The 18,178-nt window shown below is 44.7% G+C and overlaps 3 protein-coding genes and 1 long non-coding RNA gene across 4 annotated transcripts in view; 3 read left to right on the forward strand and 1 right to left on the reverse strand.

The window, feature by feature from the left end:
* Positions 1–18,178, forward strand: part of rump (heterogeneous nuclear ribonucleoprotein rumpelstiltskin) — a 163,143-nt gene that overhangs the window by 50,785 nt on the left and 94,180 nt on the right. The gene's annotated exons all lie outside the window — the stretch shown is intronic.
* Positions 860–5,852, forward strand: LOC115562196 (uncharacterized). Its single transcript, XM_089262408.1, has 6 exons — positions 860–1,002; positions 1,670–2,589; positions 2,698–2,931; positions 3,023–4,826; positions 4,909–5,529; positions 5,595–5,852. The coding sequence occupies exons 1-6, from the start codon at positions 963–965 to the stop codon at positions 5,774–5,776; spliced, it is 3,801 nt and encodes a 1,266-aa protein (XP_089118534.1). The 5' UTR covers positions 860–962; the 3' UTR covers positions 5,777–5,852.
* LOC108657747 (uncharacterized) lies at positions 6,761–12,201 on the forward strand. Its single transcript, XM_089260079.1, has 6 exons — positions 6,761–7,028; positions 7,750–8,672; positions 8,755–8,988; positions 9,080–10,883; positions 11,110–11,730; positions 11,796–12,201. The coding sequence occupies exons 1-6, from the start codon at positions 6,989–6,991 to the stop codon at positions 11,975–11,977; spliced, it is 3,804 nt and encodes a 1,267-aa protein (XP_089116205.1). The 5' UTR covers positions 6,761–6,988; the 3' UTR covers positions 11,978–12,201.
* Positions 16,244–17,170, reverse strand: LOC149092226 (uncharacterized). Its single transcript, XR_016196204.1, has 3 exons — positions 16,761–17,170; positions 16,627–16,703; positions 16,244–16,547 (listed from the first exon to the last, which is right to left on the reverse strand). It is a non-coding gene; the product is annotated as an uncharacterized LOC149092226 (long non-coding RNA).

Raw genomic sequence — 18,178 nt, forward strand, 5'->3', positions numbered from 1 at the left:
GTTATAAACTTCCAGATGCCGCTAATAGATGCCAATTCGAGTCTGCTCGGATGAGTTATCGAAAAACATGATAAACTCGTACGGCGTAGGGTATACACGAGTATGCATACATTTCACGTTTCTAGCTCGTATATCTTCTGAGATCTCGGTGTTTACATGGACAGAATAAAAAGGGCTATATGGACTCAGTTCGTCGCCCTGATCAAGAATAAATATACTTTATGGGCTCTGCAATGCTCCCTTCTGCATGTTACATACATTATCACAAAACCATAATACCCTGATTTTCAATGGGTTCAGGGTATATTAAAAAAAAATGTGTATAAACAAAAACTAGCTTGAGCCCGGCTAGCGAGCGAAGTTATCAAATAGAAACAAATAGAGTGTGCGAGAGGGAGAGAGAGCTTTTAAGTGAGTGAGTGCCAAAAAAGCTTATCGATCGAAAATGAGAGCGCGAGAGAGAGAGTATAAACGCCAGCGTGATTACCAGTTAAATGTAGTAATGTACCTAAAACTGGAATGTACCTAAACTCTGTATATATGTACATTTTATTCTACATGTATTATATATTTTATTTCAATTATTTTATTATGAATGCTTAATGTTTTTCAAATATTACTAAAGTTCTTAAGTCAACAGTTTTGGAATCGATTTCATATTAATTTTATTGCAAATAAAAGTACAAAACTTATTTGGTACATTTCTTAGCCTTGTAGCAAACGGGAACCGAAATGTAAGCGTCCATCCATTATAAGTAGATTCAAAGTTTCGTGCTCTCAGTTGAACTTGATGAGCCTCAATGAACGAGCCTAACCAATATAAATACGCGAGAACTGGGACAACGGAACCGCAGTACAGCTGAGATCGACGTGGGTTACGCATTTGATTCGCCAAAGGAATAAATTGATATATACAAGTATAATTAAAGTGTTTTCAATAAACGCTACAAAGATAATTGATAATGCCGCAAAGTATAACTATTAACGGCGACTGCTATGAAGGTATGTATGCAGATACAACTGTACATATGTATGTATGCGAATACATACATACATTCATACATAAATAAGTAACCAAGTGTAACACTATGATGTGTAGTAGAGTGTCGAACACAATTCTGATTGGGTTGATAGATAATTATTTACATACAAAACTAGGCAAAGCCGATGCGCTTAAAAGGCATTTATATAACACAAGAGATAACAATCCTTAATATTCTACACATGTAAACAATTAGTCTAGGCTTGTCGGTTAATTGTGAGAATTGGCAATTAGAATTTGTCAATTTAAATAACAATATTTGTTGTTTCGTCAAATGAACACAACAACTTCATATTAGAGGTAAACAGCGGATGACAAATAGGAATCCCTAGTCAAGAGTGCCCAATTAAATGCATTTACAATCTCGCTATTCCAAGTTATTGTTGGGATTGCCCTTGAAGTGCATTACGAACATAAGCAAACAAATAACAATCTTTAGCTTTCAAGTACCTTGCTTTTATAGTTGACGATACACCACGTCATCCAAACAAGAGTATTACAAATTATAATAACACATATTAGCAATTTTGTTATACAAAAATATTCTCTTATTTCCTTTTCTGAGGAGTTAATTTCCTGCATCTCCCTGATTGTCTTAATTAACATCTCCTTAAATCTTTTCTCCAGTTAATCTGTCCAGCCTGGCCGCAGACATCAGTCTGAACACGTTTATCCGAGAACATGCCGGTCTCACGGCCACCAAGTTCATGTGCCAGGAAGGTGGCTGCGGTGTCTGCGTTTGTGCCTTGAGCGGTGTTCATCCGGTGACCGGGGAGCTGTGCACCTGGGCGGTCAACTCTTGCCTGACGCTGCTGAACACCTGCCTGGGCCTGCATGTGACCACCTCCGAGGGCCTGGGCAACAAGCGTAAGGGCTACCATGCCATACAGCAGCGCCTGGCCAAAATGAACGGCACCCAGTGTGGCTACTGCTCGCCAGGATTCGTCATGAATATGTACGCGCTGCTGCAGTCCCAGGGCGGACGGGTGACCATGGCCGAGGTGGAGAATGCCTTCGGCGGCAACATTTGCCGCTGCACCGGCTACCGGCCCATACTGGATGCAATGAAGTCCTTCGCCGTGGACAGCAACATAGCCGTGCCAGCGGAGTGTGCTGACATCGAGGACCTGAGCAGCAAGCAGTGCCCCAAGACGGGCGAGCTCTGCGCTGGCACCTGCAAGAGCCAGCCACGAGCTGTGCAGCAATACGCTGATGGCAGTCGCTGGTCCTGGCCACAGACTCTATCCGAGCTGTTCGAGGCACTGGCCGCGGCTGCCAAGGAGCAGCTGCCGTACATGCTGGTCGCTGGCAACACGGCGCACGGCATCTACAGGCACAGTGCAGAGATCAAGTCCTTCATCGATGTGCGTGCCCTGGCAGAGCTGAGGGGTTACAGCTTGGCGGACAAGGATCTCACTCTTGGGGGAAATCTGAGCCTAAGCGAGACCATGGACATCTGCCGCAAGCTGGAGCAGACCACAGGATTTGAGTACTTGGCCCAGGTGTGGCAGCATTTGGATTGGATTGCCAATGTGCCAGTGCGCAATGTAAGTCACGGGGCAGATTAGTCAGCCAAGGTTCTCGAAGACCTCCTATCTTATCTGTGAGCCCTATTTTTATTTTATTTCAATTCAATTTATTTCGTATTAACCCAGGCCGGCACTCTGGCAGGGAACTTGTCCATCAAGCACTCTCACCCCGAGTTCCCCTCTGATGTGTTCATCGTGTTGGAGGCTCTGGATGCAAAGATCATAATCCAGGAGTCGGCGGACAAACAGCAAACTGTCAGCTTGGCCAGCTACTTGAAGTTATCGATGCACGGCAAGATCATTCGCGGAATAGTTTTGCCCGCCTATTCGAAGAAGAATTATCTGTTCGATTCGTACAAGGTAAGGATTTAGTGATTTTCTACTTCATAAGACCTAATTATCCTCAATGAACTACCAATAACCTTTACCTTCATTCGATTTCCCTCCGCAGATTATGCCACGTGCCCAGAATGCGCATGCGTATGTGAACGCCGCCTTTCTACTTGAACTGGATGCTGATTCGAAGGTGAAGAATGCTCGCATTTGCTTTGGGGGCATCCGGCCGGACTTTGTGCATGCAACGCCTGTTGAGCAGCTGCTGGTCGGACGCAATCCCTTTGACAATGCATTGCTGGAGCAGGTATTCGACAAGCTGTCGACGCTGCTGCAACCCGATGAGGTGCTGCCGGACGCATCGCCAGACTATCGCCGCAAGTTGGCCTGTGGACTGCTGTACAAGTTTGTGCTGAAGGCCGCTGCTCAGCGTGAACAGAGTCTGGGTAGTCGACAGGTAACTGGAGGGTCTCTGCTGCAGCGACCCGTGTCTAAGGGACAGCAGAGCTTCGAGACCTTCGAGCAACATTATCCAGTGACGAAGCCCACCGAAAAGCACGAAGGACTCATTCAGTGCTCGGGCGAGGCGACCTACGTCAATGATCTACCCACGCAGCACAATCAGCTGTGGGCGGCCTTTGTGACGGCAAAGCGTGTTGGAGCTGTGGTTAGCAAGGTGGACACGTCGGCTGCTTTGGCGTTGCCTGGCGTGGTGGCCTACTTGGATGCCAAGGACATTCCTGGACCCAATTCGCTGCGGCCCAAGACAACAGATGACTTCTTTTTCCCGCAGGAGGAGCAGCTCTTCGCCACGGGCGAAATCAAGTTCTATCACCAGCCCATCGGCATGGTGCTGGCAACATCGAATGCCCTGGCTCAGCGTGCCGCCGAGCTTGTTGAGCTCAGCTATGAGGGCGGTGCCAAGGAGGTGCTGCCCAGCATGAAGCATGTGCTGGACTCTGCTGCATCTGGAGATCGCATTCTTCACCCTGTCAAATCAATGCACGACAAGCTGCACCTGAATGTTGCCCACGATATCAAGGGCAGTGGAAAGTTGGACTTGGGACTGCAGTACCACTACTTCATGGAGCCACATTCGACGGTGGTAGTGCCTTTTGAGGGTGGCCTTCAGGTCTACGTGGCCACGCAGTGGATGGATCTATCGCAGGATGTAATCGCGAATGTCCTGCAGCTGAGGTCCAATGAGGTGCAGGTGAAGACTCGTCGCATCGGCGGTGGGTACGGGGGCAAGGCGACGCGTTGCAATATGGCTGCAACGGCTGCTGCGGTCGCGGCCCATAAGCTGAATCGTCCAGTGAGATTTGTGCAGTCGCTGGAGTCCATCATGAATACCACGGGCAAACGGTGGTCCTTCCACTGCGACTATGACTTCTATGTGAAGGCCAATGGCAAGATTGTAGGCATCGAGAGTCGATTCTACCAGGACGCAGGCTATCTTACCAATGAGACTCCCCTCGGACATACGTTGCTGTTATCCAAGAACTGTTACGAGTTCAGCGATAACTACAAACTGGATGGATTTATGGTCATCACGGATTCCCCTACCAATACATCCTGTCGGGCACCCGGTTCTGTCGAGGGCATTGCGATGATGGAGAATATCATTGAGCACATTGCATTTGAAACCGGTGTCGATCCGGCGGATGTTCGTTTTGCTAACATTTTGCCCGCTCATAAAATGGGCGAAATGATGCCTAGATTCCTGAAGAGCACTGAATATCGTAAGCGACGAGCCGAAATTGTTGCCCACAACAAGGAGCATCGTTGGCGCAAGCGCGGTCTGGGTTTGTCCATCATTGAGTACCAAATTGGTTATTTTGGACAATTTCCTGCTACGGTCGCCATCTATCACAGCGACGGAACAGTTGTGGTCTCCCACGGCGGCATCGAAATGGGTCAAGGTAGGCAGCAGAAAGGCAGTTTTAACCAGTAACTCCATATAGTTAACCACATCCTAAATCTTTACTCTCATTTCAATGCTAGGCATGAACACAAAGATTGCCCAGGTAGTAGCCCATACATTAGGCATTGCCCTGGAAAATGTGCGCATAGAGGCCAGCGATACGATTAATGGAGCCAACGCGATCGTCACGGGCGGCTCAATAGGTAGTGAGACATTATGTTATGCTGTGCGTAAGGCCTGCGAGACCCTAAACTCACGCCTCGCCCCAGTCAAAGAAGAGATCAAGCCAGCCAGCTGGCAGCAGCTGATCACAGAGGCATACAACCGAAAGATCAATTTGATCGCCAGCGATCAATGCAAGCAAGAAGACCTGAAACCATACTCGGTGTGCGGGCTATGCCTTACCGAGGTGGAGCTGGATGTTCTCACTGGTAACTATCTGATCAATCGTGTGGATCTGCTCGAGGATACTGGCGAGAGCTTGAATCCAAATGTGGATATTGGCCAGATCGAGGGTGCCTTTATGATGGGACTTGGTTATTGGATCAGCGAGCAGATCGTGGTCAATAAGGAGACAGGCGAGTGCTTGACAAATCGCACTTGGAACTACAAGCCGCCCGGTGCCAAGGATATACCCATTGATCTGCGCATCGAACTGCTTCCCAAGAGCCCCAACAAGGCGGGCTTCATGCGCTCAAAGGGTGAGTCCTACTACAGATTGTACTTTACATGGATGACTTACTTTAACATTTACTTTTATGTACAGCTACTGGAGAGCCTGCCATTTGCCTGGCCATTGCCGTGGCTTTTGCCCTGCAGCAGGCGCTGCAATCGGCACGCGATGATGCCGGCCTGCCCAAGACGTGGATTACGCTGAATGCGCCCATGACGCCAGAGCTGCTGGTTCTATACGCGGGCACCGAACCTTCTCAGCTCAGACTGAGCTGAGGTCAACGAACTCATTCCAACTTTGTAGTGAAGTTAGCTTTTACTATATGTAGTGGATTTGTATATAAATAAAACAAACAAAATTCCAGTGTATTGGATCAGTTACGGCCGACTGCAACATTCATAGAAATTATATATAAAGCTTACATCGATACCTTCGGAATAAAAATAATTGCTAAACGCCGAAGCTGCAGACATATCGAAATAATTGGAAATGAGCTATGACACCCCAACAATTATTTCTCGGCACTACCGCCAATTGATGCTCTCTGTGTGTATTGGCATCATGTTCTTACCCCTCCACTCTGTTCATAAGGTAGGTGCCTACACGCTTTCTCATGATGCAATGAACGATCTTTGTTTAGAATAGAAATCAAAACAAAAGTTTGTATAAACAAAACAAAAACTCACTTGACGATAAGCCAGTTATAGAGCGAAGTAATTAAATGGAAATAGAGAGGAGAAGTATAGAAGGTATAGAGAGCAGACGGTGAAGTACGAAGCTTTCCGAACTGCCTAAAAAGTGAGCAATTTTGATAGAGAGAGAGAGAGAGAGAGAATGAGATCGGGAGAGAGTGCTAGACACTCGATAACGTAAGCACCTTTGCCAGTTAAATGTAGTTTTGTACCTAAAGCTGGAATGTAAAAAAAAAAAAAAATAATAATAATAATAAGAACGTAGCTATAAATATAAATTATTTTATTGTAAATATATATTATTAATTCTACTTAAAAATATATTTCGATTAAACAATAAATTATTACAATTTAAAAATCCGAAAACAAATATGTTAATAATGAAATCAAACTATTTTGTAAAATGAAAGCGAGTAATAGGTACAATTCTATAACAAACAGAATATTCACTGGATCTCATCATCGATAGAGTATCAATTTTGGGCTTTATTGTGGCAAGCGTGAACCAAAACGTGAACGTAACGTCGTTAATAAAAGACGTAATATTTTGCACTCTCAGTTGAACTTGACGAGCGCCAACGAACGGAATGAGCCCATAAATACGCGAGCTCTCGGGCCCCGGAACTACAGTACAGCTGAGATCGGCGTGGGTTGAACATTAAAAGTTGTCTTGGTCGTATAGTTGGCCAATGTTGTGAAATACATACCAAAGCAACGTTTTTTTTTATAATATAATAATCCAGAAATCTTAAAGTTGTTTTTAATAGATAAAAGGCAAATAAAAATCAACAGATAATGGTGGAAAGTATAACTATCAACGGCGTTAACTATGAAGGTATGTTACTAGATCATTACATATGTCTGTATATATGTATGTACTTTCATCGTTACGTACATATGAATATGTGTAAAGTCTATTAAAATTATTTGTAGAGGACTATCAAAGACGGTTGTGATTATATGTACATACATAAATAAATACATACACGCCGCCGTATCTAAGTAGTTTTAATAACTTTTATATAACATCAAAGATAACAGTCTACAAAACTGTATAAATACATACGTATGTATGTGTATGTGCAAAGAGTGTGTCTGTTCGTCAATCAGCAATTGAAAATTTTCAAATTTAACTGACAATTGTTTTTTTTTTTCTTAATCGATTTTCCTTGCTTATCATACTAAACACAATTAAGTATATTTAATGTTCAAATATATACAGATATAGAAATATTTAAAAAAACGTATTATTATTCCTACTTTCGGAACTTTTACAAAATGTAAATACAAAATGAAGACTTATAAAAAATATTTGAGTAGCAATAAAATTATTGTGTATATTAGATACGCAAAAATTAAATATTCTATGAACTACACACATACATACCAACAGATATACATATGTACATAAAATTTGTGTAAAATTTGACATATGAACACATATTATAACAAATAGCTTAGTTTTTTTTAAAAATATTGGTAGATTTATTTTATCTATTTACTTGATTAACATAATGTTAATCGGCATGGTTGCCTTAATTAAATCTGTTCTCCAGTTAATCTGTCCAGCCTGGCCGCAGACATCAGTCTGAACACGTTTATCCGAGAACATGCCGGTCTCACGGCCACCAAGTTCATGTGCCAGGAAGGTGGCTGCGGTGTCTGCGTTTGTGCCCTGAGCGGTGTTCATCCGGTGACCGGGGAGCTGTGCACCTGGGCGGTCAACTCTTGCCTGACGCTGCTGAACACCTGCCTGGGCCTGCATGTGACCACCTCCGAGGGCCTGGGCAACAAGCGCAAGGGCTACCATGCCATACAGCAGCGCCTGGCCAAAATGAACGGCACCCAGTGTGGCTACTGCTCGCCAGGATTCGTCATGAATATGTACGCGCTGCTGCAGTCCCAGGGCGGACGGGTGACCATGGCCGAGGTGGAGAATGCCTTCGGCGGCAACATTTGCCGCTGCACCGGCTACCGGCCCATACTGGATGCAATGAAGTCCTTCGCCGTGGACAGCAACATAGCCGTGCCAGCGGAGTGTGCTGACATCGAGGACCTGAGCAGCAAGCAGTGCCCCAAGACGGGCGAGCTCTGCGCTGGCACCTGCAAGAAGAGCCAGCCACGAGCTGTGCAGCACTACGCTGACGGCAGTCGCTGGTCCTGGCCACAGACTCTATCCGAGCTGTTCGAGGCACTGGCCGCGGCTGGCAAGGAGCACCTGCCGTACATGCTGGTCGCTGGAAACACGGCGCACGGCATCTACAGGCGCAGTGCAGAGATCAAGTCCTTCATCGATGTGCGTGCCCTGGCAGAGCTGAGGGGCCACAGCTTGACGGATAAGGATCTCACTCTTGGAGGAAATCTGAGCCTAAGCGAGACCATGGACATCTGCCGCAAGCTGGAGCAGACCACAGGATTTGAGTACTTGGCCCAGGTGTGGCAGCATTTGGATTGGATTGCCAATGTGCCAGTGCGCAATGTAAGTCACGGAGCAGATTAATTATCTTATCTGTGAGCTCTATTAACAGCTGTCTTTATCAATTTATTTCGTATTAACCCAGGCCGGCACTCTGGCAGGCAACTTGTCCATCAAGCACTCTCACCCCGAGTTCCCCTCTGATGTGTTCATCGTGTTGGAGGCTCTGGATGCAAAGATCATAATCCAGGAGTCGGCGGACAAACAGCAAACTGTCAGCTTGGCCAGCTACTTGAAGTTATCGATGCACGGCAAGATCATTCGCGGAATAGTTTTGCCCGCCTATTCGAAGAAGAATTATCTGTTCGATTCGTACAAGGTAAGGATTTAGTGATTTTCTACTTCATAAGACCTAATTATCCTCAATGAACTACCAATAACCTTTACCTTCATTCGATTTCCCTCCGCAGATTATGCCACGTGCCCAGAATGCGCATGCGTATGTGAACGCCGCCTTTCTACTTGAACTGGATGCTGATTCGAAGGTGAAGAATGCTCGCATTTGCTTTGGGGGCATCCGGCCGGACTTTGTGCATGCAACGCCTGTTGAGCAGCTGCTGGTCGGACGCAATCCCTTTGACAATGCATTGCTGGAGCAGGTATTCGACAAGCTGTCGACGCTGCTGCAACCCGATGAGGTGCTGCCGGACGCATCGCCAGACTATCGCCGCAAGTTGGCCTGTGGACTGCTGTACAAGTTTGTGCTGAAGGCCGCTGCTCAGCGTCAACAGACTCTGGGTAGTCGGCAGGTAACTGGAGGGTCCTTGTTGCAGCGACCCGTGTCTAAGGGACAGCAGAGCTTCGAGACCTTCGAGCAACATTATCCAGTGACGAAGCCCACCGAAAAGCACGAAGGACTCATTCAGTGCTCGGGCGAGGCGACCTACGTCAATGATCTACCCACGCAGCACAATCAGCTGTGGGCGGCCTTTGTGACGGCAAAGCGTGTTGGAGCTGTGGTTAGCAAGGTGGACACGTCGGCTGCTTTGGCGTTGCCTGGCGTGGTGGCCTATTTGGATGCCAAGGACATTTCTGGACCCAATTCGCTGCGACCCAAGACAACAGATGACTTCTTTTTCCCGCAGGAGGAGCAGCTCTTCGCCACGGGCGAAATCAAGTTCTATCACCAGCCCATCGGCATGGTGCTGGCCACATCGAATGCCCTGGCTCAGCGTGCCGCCGAGCTCGTTGAGCTCAGCTATGAGGGCGGTGCCAAGGAGGTGCTGCCCAGCATGAAGCATGTGCTGGACTCTGCTGCATCTGGAGATCGCATTCTTCACCCTGTCAAATCAATGCACGACAAGCTGCACCTGAATGTTGCCCACGATATCAAGGGCAGTGGAAAGTTGGACTTGGGACTGCAGTACCACTACTTCATGGAGCCACATTCGACGGTGGTGGTGCCTTTTGAGGGTGGCCTGCAGGTCTACGTGGCCACGCAGTGGATGGATCTATCGCAGGATGTCATCGCGAATGTCCTACAGCTGAGGTCCAATGAGGTGCAGGTGAAGACTCGTCGCATCGGCGGTGGGTACGGCGGCAAGGCGACGCGTTGCAATTTGGCTGCAACGGCTGCTGCGGTCGCGGCTCATAAGCTGAATCGTCCGGTGAGATTTGTGCAGTCGCTGGAGTCCATCATGAATACCACGGGCAAACGGTGGTCCTTCCACTGCGACTATGACTTCTATGTGAAGGCCAATGGCAAGATTGTAGGCATCGAGAGTCGATTCTATGAGGATGCAGGCTATTTGACTAATGAATCCCCCATCGGACATACGGTGCTGTTATCCAAGAACTGTTACGAGTTCAGCGATAACTACAAACTAGATGGATTTATGGTCATAACAGATTCGCCTAGCAACACGCCCTGTCGGGCACCCGGTTCAGTCGAAGGCATTGCAATGATTGAGAATATCATTGAGCATATTGCATTTGAAACCGGTGTCGATCCGGCGGATGTTCGTTTTGCTAACATTTTGCCCGCTCATAAAATGGGCGAAATGATGCCTAGATTCCTGAAGAGCACTGAATATCGTGAACGACGAGCCGAAATTATTTCCTACAACAAGGAGCATCGTTGGCGCAAGCGCGGTCTTGGCCTTTGCATTATGGAGTATCAGATAGGGTATTTCGGACAGTATCCGGCCACAGTCGCCATCTATCACAGTGACGGAACAGTTGTGGTCTCCCACGGTGGCATCGAAATGGGTCAAGGTAAGCTGGATCCTATGAGGATATAAACATTTCGGTACATAATATAACATGACAATCATCATAGGTACCGCCGAATATGTTATTTTTGTCCACTTCGTTTTTCTCTACGTATTTCCCTTACGTTTTTCCTCTCCGTATATCCTCTAAGCATCTCCCCCAGTTGCTCAAGATCATAGCACTGCCGCAGAATATTGATGCTATTCATTTATGCATATCTTTATTCTAGGCATGAACACAAAGATTGCCCAGGTAGTAGCCCATACATTAGGCATTGCCCTGGAACAGGTGCGCATAGAGGCCAGCGATACGATCAATGGAGCCAACTCAATGGTTACCGGTGGAGCTGTTGGCAGTGAGACTTTGTGTTTTGCTGTGCGTAAGGCCTGCGAGACTCTGAACTCACGCCTCGCCCCAGTTAAGGAGGAGGTGAAACCAGCCGACTGGCAACAGCTGATCACTGAGGCATACAACCGAAAGATCAACTTGATAGCCAGCGATCAGTGTAAACAGGGCGATATGGAGCCCTACTCGGTGTGCGGCCTGTGCCTCACCGAGGTGGAGCTGGATGTTCTCACTGGTAACTATCTGATCAATCGTGTGGATCTGCTCGAGGATACTGGCGAGAGCTTGAATCCCAATGTGGATATTGGCCAGATCGAGGGTGCCTTTATGATGGGACTTGGTTATTGGACCAGCGAGCAGATCGTGGTCGATAAGGAGACAGGCGAGTGCTTGACAAATCGCACCTGGAACTACAAGCCGCCCGGTGCCAAGGATATACCCATTGATCTGCGCATCGAACTGCTGCCCAAGAGCCCTAACAAGGCGGGCTTCATGCGCTCAAAGGGTGAGTCCTACTAGAGATTGTACTTTCCATGGATGACTTACCTTAACATTTACTTTTATGTGCAGCTACTGGAGAGCCTGCCATTTGCCTGGCCATTGCCGTGGCTTTTGCCCTGCAGCAGGCGCTGCAATCGGCACGCGATGATGCCGGCCTGCCCAAGGCGTGGATTACGCTGAATGCGCCCATGACGCCAGAGCTGCTGGTTCTATACGCGGGCACCGAACCTTCTCAGCTCAGACTGAGCTAAGGTCATGCCTCAACGAACTCGTCCCAACTTTTTATTAGGGAAGACCTATACAAAGACGGCGCGTGAGAAGCGGCACGTGGCGATGGGAACGCGCCGATAAGCACGAGCTTTATATATAGAAATAGATAACTCAATATATATATGTGTGTATGTATATGTATATGTATACTGCACATCTTGTTTTATGCACAATAAATTAGAGACTTATCCAACGCAAATCCAAATGACATTCATTGTAAATGCCCCGGGCGGGCTAACAGCTTTGGCCAGCTATTGCCCAAAGTGGCCAAGTGGCATTTTCTATTTTCCTTTGCTCTGTGTGCTGTTTTTTTTTTTTTACGTGTTATTTTTTAGTGCTTAACACCTTAACACCAGCGTAGACCACCCCCGCCAGCCCTGGCGTGCACAACACACACACAACGAGCTCTTCATTAATTTTAAAATACAATTTTTGTAAGGAAATTTTATGCCACACGAAGCGTTAAGTGAATCCTGTCTGACACCAGGGGGCTCTTCATCGAGGGTTGCATCGCTTTTAATTCAGTGGTGCGGTGGGGGTTACGGTTCAGCTCGTTTGCCAGTTCAAATAGGTCTTCCTTAGCGATAACACCAACATGGCTGTTAATGAGCAGCACATAAATTATACTAATGATTGGACTACGGCGAGATGGATCCATTTCAAATACTATTAAGTGAACTTTCTATTTGAGCAATTATTGTGAGAGAGGAACAATTATATATCCACATCTACATAGGTTGTAAAAAGCAAACCATAATAATCTTTATTATAAACATATTTTTCCCAATCTTATATTCATCAATTGCGCACATAAGATTACAATAAAGGGAAGATTTAGAGCTATAATATGTACCTATTTTAGGATAAACATTTGAGAACTAAACTGTTAATTTATATTGCTTATATATTAAGAAAATCGTATATAGATTTGGTAAAATATTGGATCAGCGATCTATTCAATCTTAAATCCAATCTTAAAGAGGCTGTTAACGGGAACCGGTTGATGGAACATTAGGCAATATTACATTCGAAGACAATGATGTATATATTAATCTCCAAACATATCAAAAGTTAGACTGCAAATTTACGATACTTAAAGCTCTCCAGCTGTAGTTAAAGCATCGCAAATGCCAACACTGCGCCACGCCCACGGACTCGATAGAAGCGCCGAAAAAAGTCGCAGTTACGAGAAATGGGCAAACAAAATCAGCGCATGCAAAAGCAAATAGTTGATATTCGGGAATGGGACACAGGCACAAGCTCAGGTCCAGGCTCAGGCACAGGCAGCGGCACAGGCAGCGGCTGCAGCAGAGGTCCAGTCAGACGGACCCATTTGCCGATAATCAGAGAACGCATTTGCATATAAACATGTTGTTGGGTCTGATGTTCGCATGCAAATGAAAACATTAGCGGCATACGCGCATTCGCATGCACACACACACACACACACACACACAGATACAGATACAAATGTATATAGTGGCAACTGCTGAGCTATACAGTTACAGTTACAGAAATGCAGGGCTGGCACTCTGTCTGGCACAGGCCGGCTTAAATTTATATATATTTCAATTAAAATTTTACACACGAATAAATGCACAGCCACGCCCAGCACATTAGACCAGCTGCCCCAGCTCATCCCGTCTGGCACTCTGCAACTTGTGTCGCGTTTGTTTATGAGCGTCTGAAGGCCAACATCAACAGACGCCAGACAGAGGCCAGCGACAATGCCGTAAAGTGCCACTGCACACGAGTCCAGGTCCGTATCCGTGTCCATGTCCGTATCCGTGTCCGCGTCCGCGTACGAGTCTGGGTCCAGGGATCAGTCCTGCCTGCCTGTTTGCCTGCCTGTCACTGCCCGGCTGGGAGTGTGAGCTGCTCGTCAAGTATTCCACATGGGCGTTGATGCTGCAGCGAAAACTTGGCATTGTGTCCAAATAGTTGCTCTTTGATGCTGAAAATATATGTATTCTCATTCACGCTGTCTGCCATTCGAAGTGAATCTGTGAATCAGAAAGAAAGTGTTGAAAGTTGCAGTCTGTGAAACGTTTACGAATACCAAAGGCCATAAGCACTCAACTGAAAAGTCAACGATGAAAGGAAATTCATCTATGTACATACATACATACAGTATGTATGTATATGCATAGCTGGCCGGACTGACAAATAAAATACCCCCATCGGGTTGGTGATACTAATGTTATAATGTGTTGTACTTTTTATAGGCTATTTTAATTTAAGTTGACTCTAGTTTTGTCAATATCTTTAAATAAATAATAAATAGTGGGTATAGAAAAATATTTATGCATGAAATAGACTAAGCTCTGACTTTAACTGATCAACGAGCCTGTCAAATCCTTCTTTCTGAGTGAAAGAAATAACTTAACCATTATATGGTCATACAATGAAGGTTTATATTGGCGCTGCCAGACTGTCGATGTGGCTTATAAAGTGTTGCCTGACGCTCAGATTATTTGATATCAATTCCACTTGCCTAATTAGCAAAACTTTCAATAGGTTTTGATTGTATGCAATAGTTGAGCTGGAGTCAAAAGAATTTCAATAGCTTGTCTCATTAAGTATACAAATTCTATAACAGTTCATTGCAGTCTATGGTCTACTAGTGCCTAAGCCATCTCTAATCAAAAACTGAAATGAAGAAGCTGCACCTGAGCTCCAACTATAATTACAGCCAGACAATGCAATGTCCCATTAATAATTCAAATACTTGATTAGCCAAGGTTTACTATTCAATGCATTCTGCAAAAAGAGCTAAGCTCTTGACAGCGTTGCCAGACGCTCGCTCAGTGCTACCACTACATTTGCATGGCTCGCCTGGCTGGGGATTCCATTTCAAGCACGTGCACAATGAACGTCCTGAACTTGAACTTGGCAACTGTAATAATAATGCACGCTCTGCGACCGGACCCAAAAACTGGCAACTGGGCTTCACTTTTGCATAGCTGCTGCTTCTTTCATTTTTTCCGTCCATTTCCTCTCTCTCTCTCTGTCTCTGTCTCTCCAGCTGTCTCGTTCCCTATGTTGCTTTTGTCTGTGCCATGCATTTCAAATTCTAAGCAAATTTGTCGTCTGGGGGCGCCGGGCGAAACATTTTATGAGCGTGTGCGCGATGCAGCGCCTCAGATACGAACAGACCAGGCAACGTCTGCTATAGCAGCAGCAGGAGGAGCGGCAGCAAGAGTAGCAGCAGCGGCAGCAGCAAACTGCTCCAGTTTGTGCAGCAGCATGAAGGAGAGTTGGAGAAGATGGTGTCATGTCTGCCTGTGGCACACACACAAAGATGTCCTGGTGTGATTTATCGCCGGCGTTGCCAGGATAATGGCCACGTATTATAATAATGCCGCGCCATGGCGTATGCTTATCGCTGTCGAGGACGCAGCAGCGTCAACGTCTAGACGTCCTGCGGTGCAGCCTGGACGAAGGATATTGCACGGCAGCGTTTGCACCAGCAAAACTCTCAGCTCTCGTTGCTTTTTCAACAGGCGTTCAAGCATTTGCATTCCTATTGCAGTTTATTAAATAGGAAAAACCCCAAAATTAAGTACATCATTTTAGTTGAGTTTCTTGTTGATGCCGACTGTGTACAAGTGTGTGCATGCGTGTGCTAGTGTGTGTGTGTGTGTGTGTGTGTGTGTCTGGCGCATATCCTGTGGGCTACATAATTTACAAGCCCTGCATGAAAGCCGTTGTTGAATTTTACGCCGCAGCGAACGTCTTTGGCCAGCAGACGGACTCGATTCGTGAGCCAAATATATAAAATTTACGCAAACCCATATGAGAGTTAGACTGTATCAGTATGTGTGCGTGCGAGTGTGTGTGTGTGCCGTATCCTTTTGCACATAATGCCAACTGCAATACTCGCAAATACAAAGCAAACTTATATAAATATATATATACGATTTCATGGCTTTGCATGCATATAGTCATTAAAATTTCGTTTTGGGCCTGGCATGTCCTTGCCATGCCATTTTGTTATCCTTGTGTGTTAGGGCTTAGAGAAACCAACTGCTCCCAAGTGTCTGGCGAACAAAAGGGAAAAAAGCCAAACAATAGCTGAAATCTAGCAAAGCAGCCACAGATCTAAGCGTTCAGCTATTTAAAGGATTCACAAGGAATTTTTGTTATAATATTTTAGAGTTAAAGTCAATTTTATATTATTAAATATTATCAAATTATTAGAGTCAGGTCAGTTCTTGAACTACTTGATGTAGTTTAAATAAATCAATTTATTTATATATTAAATATTCATTCTTTAGCTGCCATTTGTCAATAAATTTCTTTGGGTTCCAGCACATATTCATGTCTATGCCAATGAACTTTTTCCTAATTCAAGAACTAAAATATCCGCTTCAGACATATTGTAGTCCGAAATCGATAGGTTTGCGTCTGGATCAAAATTCAATCCAATAGGTTCAATAGGCGCTTGAAGATTGCAAACGGAGAGGTCCGTCTTAACAATATACAAGGGCTGGGTTGTGGGGCCCAATTCCAGCCGCTGCCCGAAAAACAAGCCATTGGACCTTGGACTATCTATTGGATATATAGATAATATAATATAGAAAGCTTACAAGTATATGTACATATTTACGTCGCAAATTCTTTAGCTTACCGAATGTGTTTATAGTTGCCAAGGAGCCAAGCGCCTGAGCCAGCAGCTGATTCAAACTTAAGCGGTTTTTCATTTTCCTTAGAGAGAAAATTGATTATTAATTTTAGATAAATTAACAAAAATGTAAACTCAACTAAATTCAGAAAAAGCAATGTCCGACGTAGAGTTTCGTGCCCAATTATCGAATTTTGACAGCAAAAGCAGGGCTGCCAAAGAGACCATGGGCGCCTGAGCTATCGATAGTCCAGGCAATTTTTTTGCATAGCCAGACAATCAATAAATCGCTTCTGAGAATTTTAATTAAATTTAAGTCCAAATGGGACTTAATATCGGCTGCTTTTTTCATTATTGAAAAAAAAATTGCAATATTCGAGTTTTTTCAATAACAAATCCGGAAAGGACACGTCTCAGTTGCATGGCCCCAGACAAATGCCGCGAATCAGCGACAGCCACAACAGCAAAGGTAATGGCGAAGGACAGCGACAGCAGCCGTAACTCACTCAGTCTACAAATATGCTAAAGGAATCATCAGCCAGCCACACGGCAGCAGTAGCACAATGATAGCGGCATTCGCTTGCCGAAAAAAAAGAGAGAATAGCCACGGTTATTTGTTATACTCTACGTTTGGAAGCAAGAAAGTATATACGACTATGCTTTACCTATTTTTCCTTCATATAAACTTACTCGCTAATCAGCTTCTCTCACAGTTCTAAAACAAAAGTCCAACAAAATATGTTTTCGAATATATTAAATTTGTAATCTAGGTTTTCTATTTTATTAAGTTATCTATATTATTAATTTAATTAACATTCAACTTAAATTATTTATTATTCCTTTAAACTTTAGGCTGATCATAACATAGTTGTGCTTCTCTCTTTCGATAATTGTTTAAGGAATTAAGAATGTAAACAATTCTATGCTTGGACTTTTTTTAAAAACCAATTTTTTTTTTTACACTAAGCAAAAATATTATTTAGCTCTAAAAATAAATTTATGTATTTATTTCAAGTTAGTTTTTTTTATTTATTTATTTATTATCTTTACAGTGCAACAAAATTTTTAAATTATATATTTAAAGTCTATTATAAAATTGTATTATATATTTTAAATTCGTGAAGCGCATTGAATTCACTAAAAATAATAAATATTTTTGACTAAATTTATACAAATAATTATGTGTAATTTCTTAAAGAGTAAGCACAGATAGCATAACCGCTTCTTTTGCGTGAGATGCATCGGAATTAATACTTGGCTTCCCTTTGCATTTAAGTACATTGAAATTTGCATTGAAAGTTGTTGGAGGCATCTTTTGGCAGGCCAATAATTGAATCAATTTAATGCAGGCGCTGCTGGGGGCGCAGCAGAATTTGCGTCCACGCCCCCTCTCGATTCACTGGCTGAGTCGCTACTCGAGCCACTCATCACCGCATCCACAACACTCGCAACTCATTGAAAATAAAAATGAAATCAATTATGTTGAAACTTTTTGAGCGTTCGCACCGCCGGCTATGTTGTAATTAATACAAAATGCCATGGACCAGAGAGGATAGAG

The sequence above is a fragment of the Drosophila navojoa genome, chromosome 2 (genome assembly GCF_054131105.1).
Source record: "Drosophila navojoa isolate 15081-1374.11 chromosome 2, UAZ_NAV_1.0, whole genome shotgun sequence".
NCBI classification, from domain to species: Eukaryota; Metazoa; Arthropoda; class Insecta; order Diptera; family Drosophilidae; genus Drosophila; species Drosophila navojoa.

What these genes read in the sequence shown, in the direction of transcription:
- LOC115562196 (XM_089262408.1), top strand. Translation starts at nt 963, where the DNA reads ATGCCGCAAAGTATAACTATTAACGGCGACTGCTATGAAG. An exon ending in TAACGGCGACTGCTATGAAG is followed by an intron (nt 1,003 to 1,669) that starts GTATGTATGCAG and finishes TCTTTTCTCCAG; the next exon opens with TTAATCTGTCCAGCCTGGCC. An exon ending in ATCTGTTCGATTCGTACAAG is followed by an intron (nt 2,932 to 3,022) that starts GTAAGGATTTAG and finishes TTCCCTCCGCAG; the next exon opens with ATTATGCCACGTGCCCAGAA.
- LOC108657747 (XM_089260079.1), top strand. Translation starts at nt 6,989, where the DNA reads ATGGTGGAAAGTATAACTATCAACGGCGTTAACTATGAAG. An exon ending in CCAATGTGCCAGTGCGCAAT is followed by an intron (nt 8,673 to 8,754) that starts GTAAGTCACGGA and finishes GTATTAACCCAG; the next exon opens with GCCGGCACTCTGGCAGGCAA. An exon ending in GGGCTTCATGCGCTCAAAGG is followed by an intron (nt 11,731 to 11,795) that starts GTGAGTCCTACT and finishes TTTTATGTGCAG; the next exon opens with CTACTGGAGAGCCTGCCATT.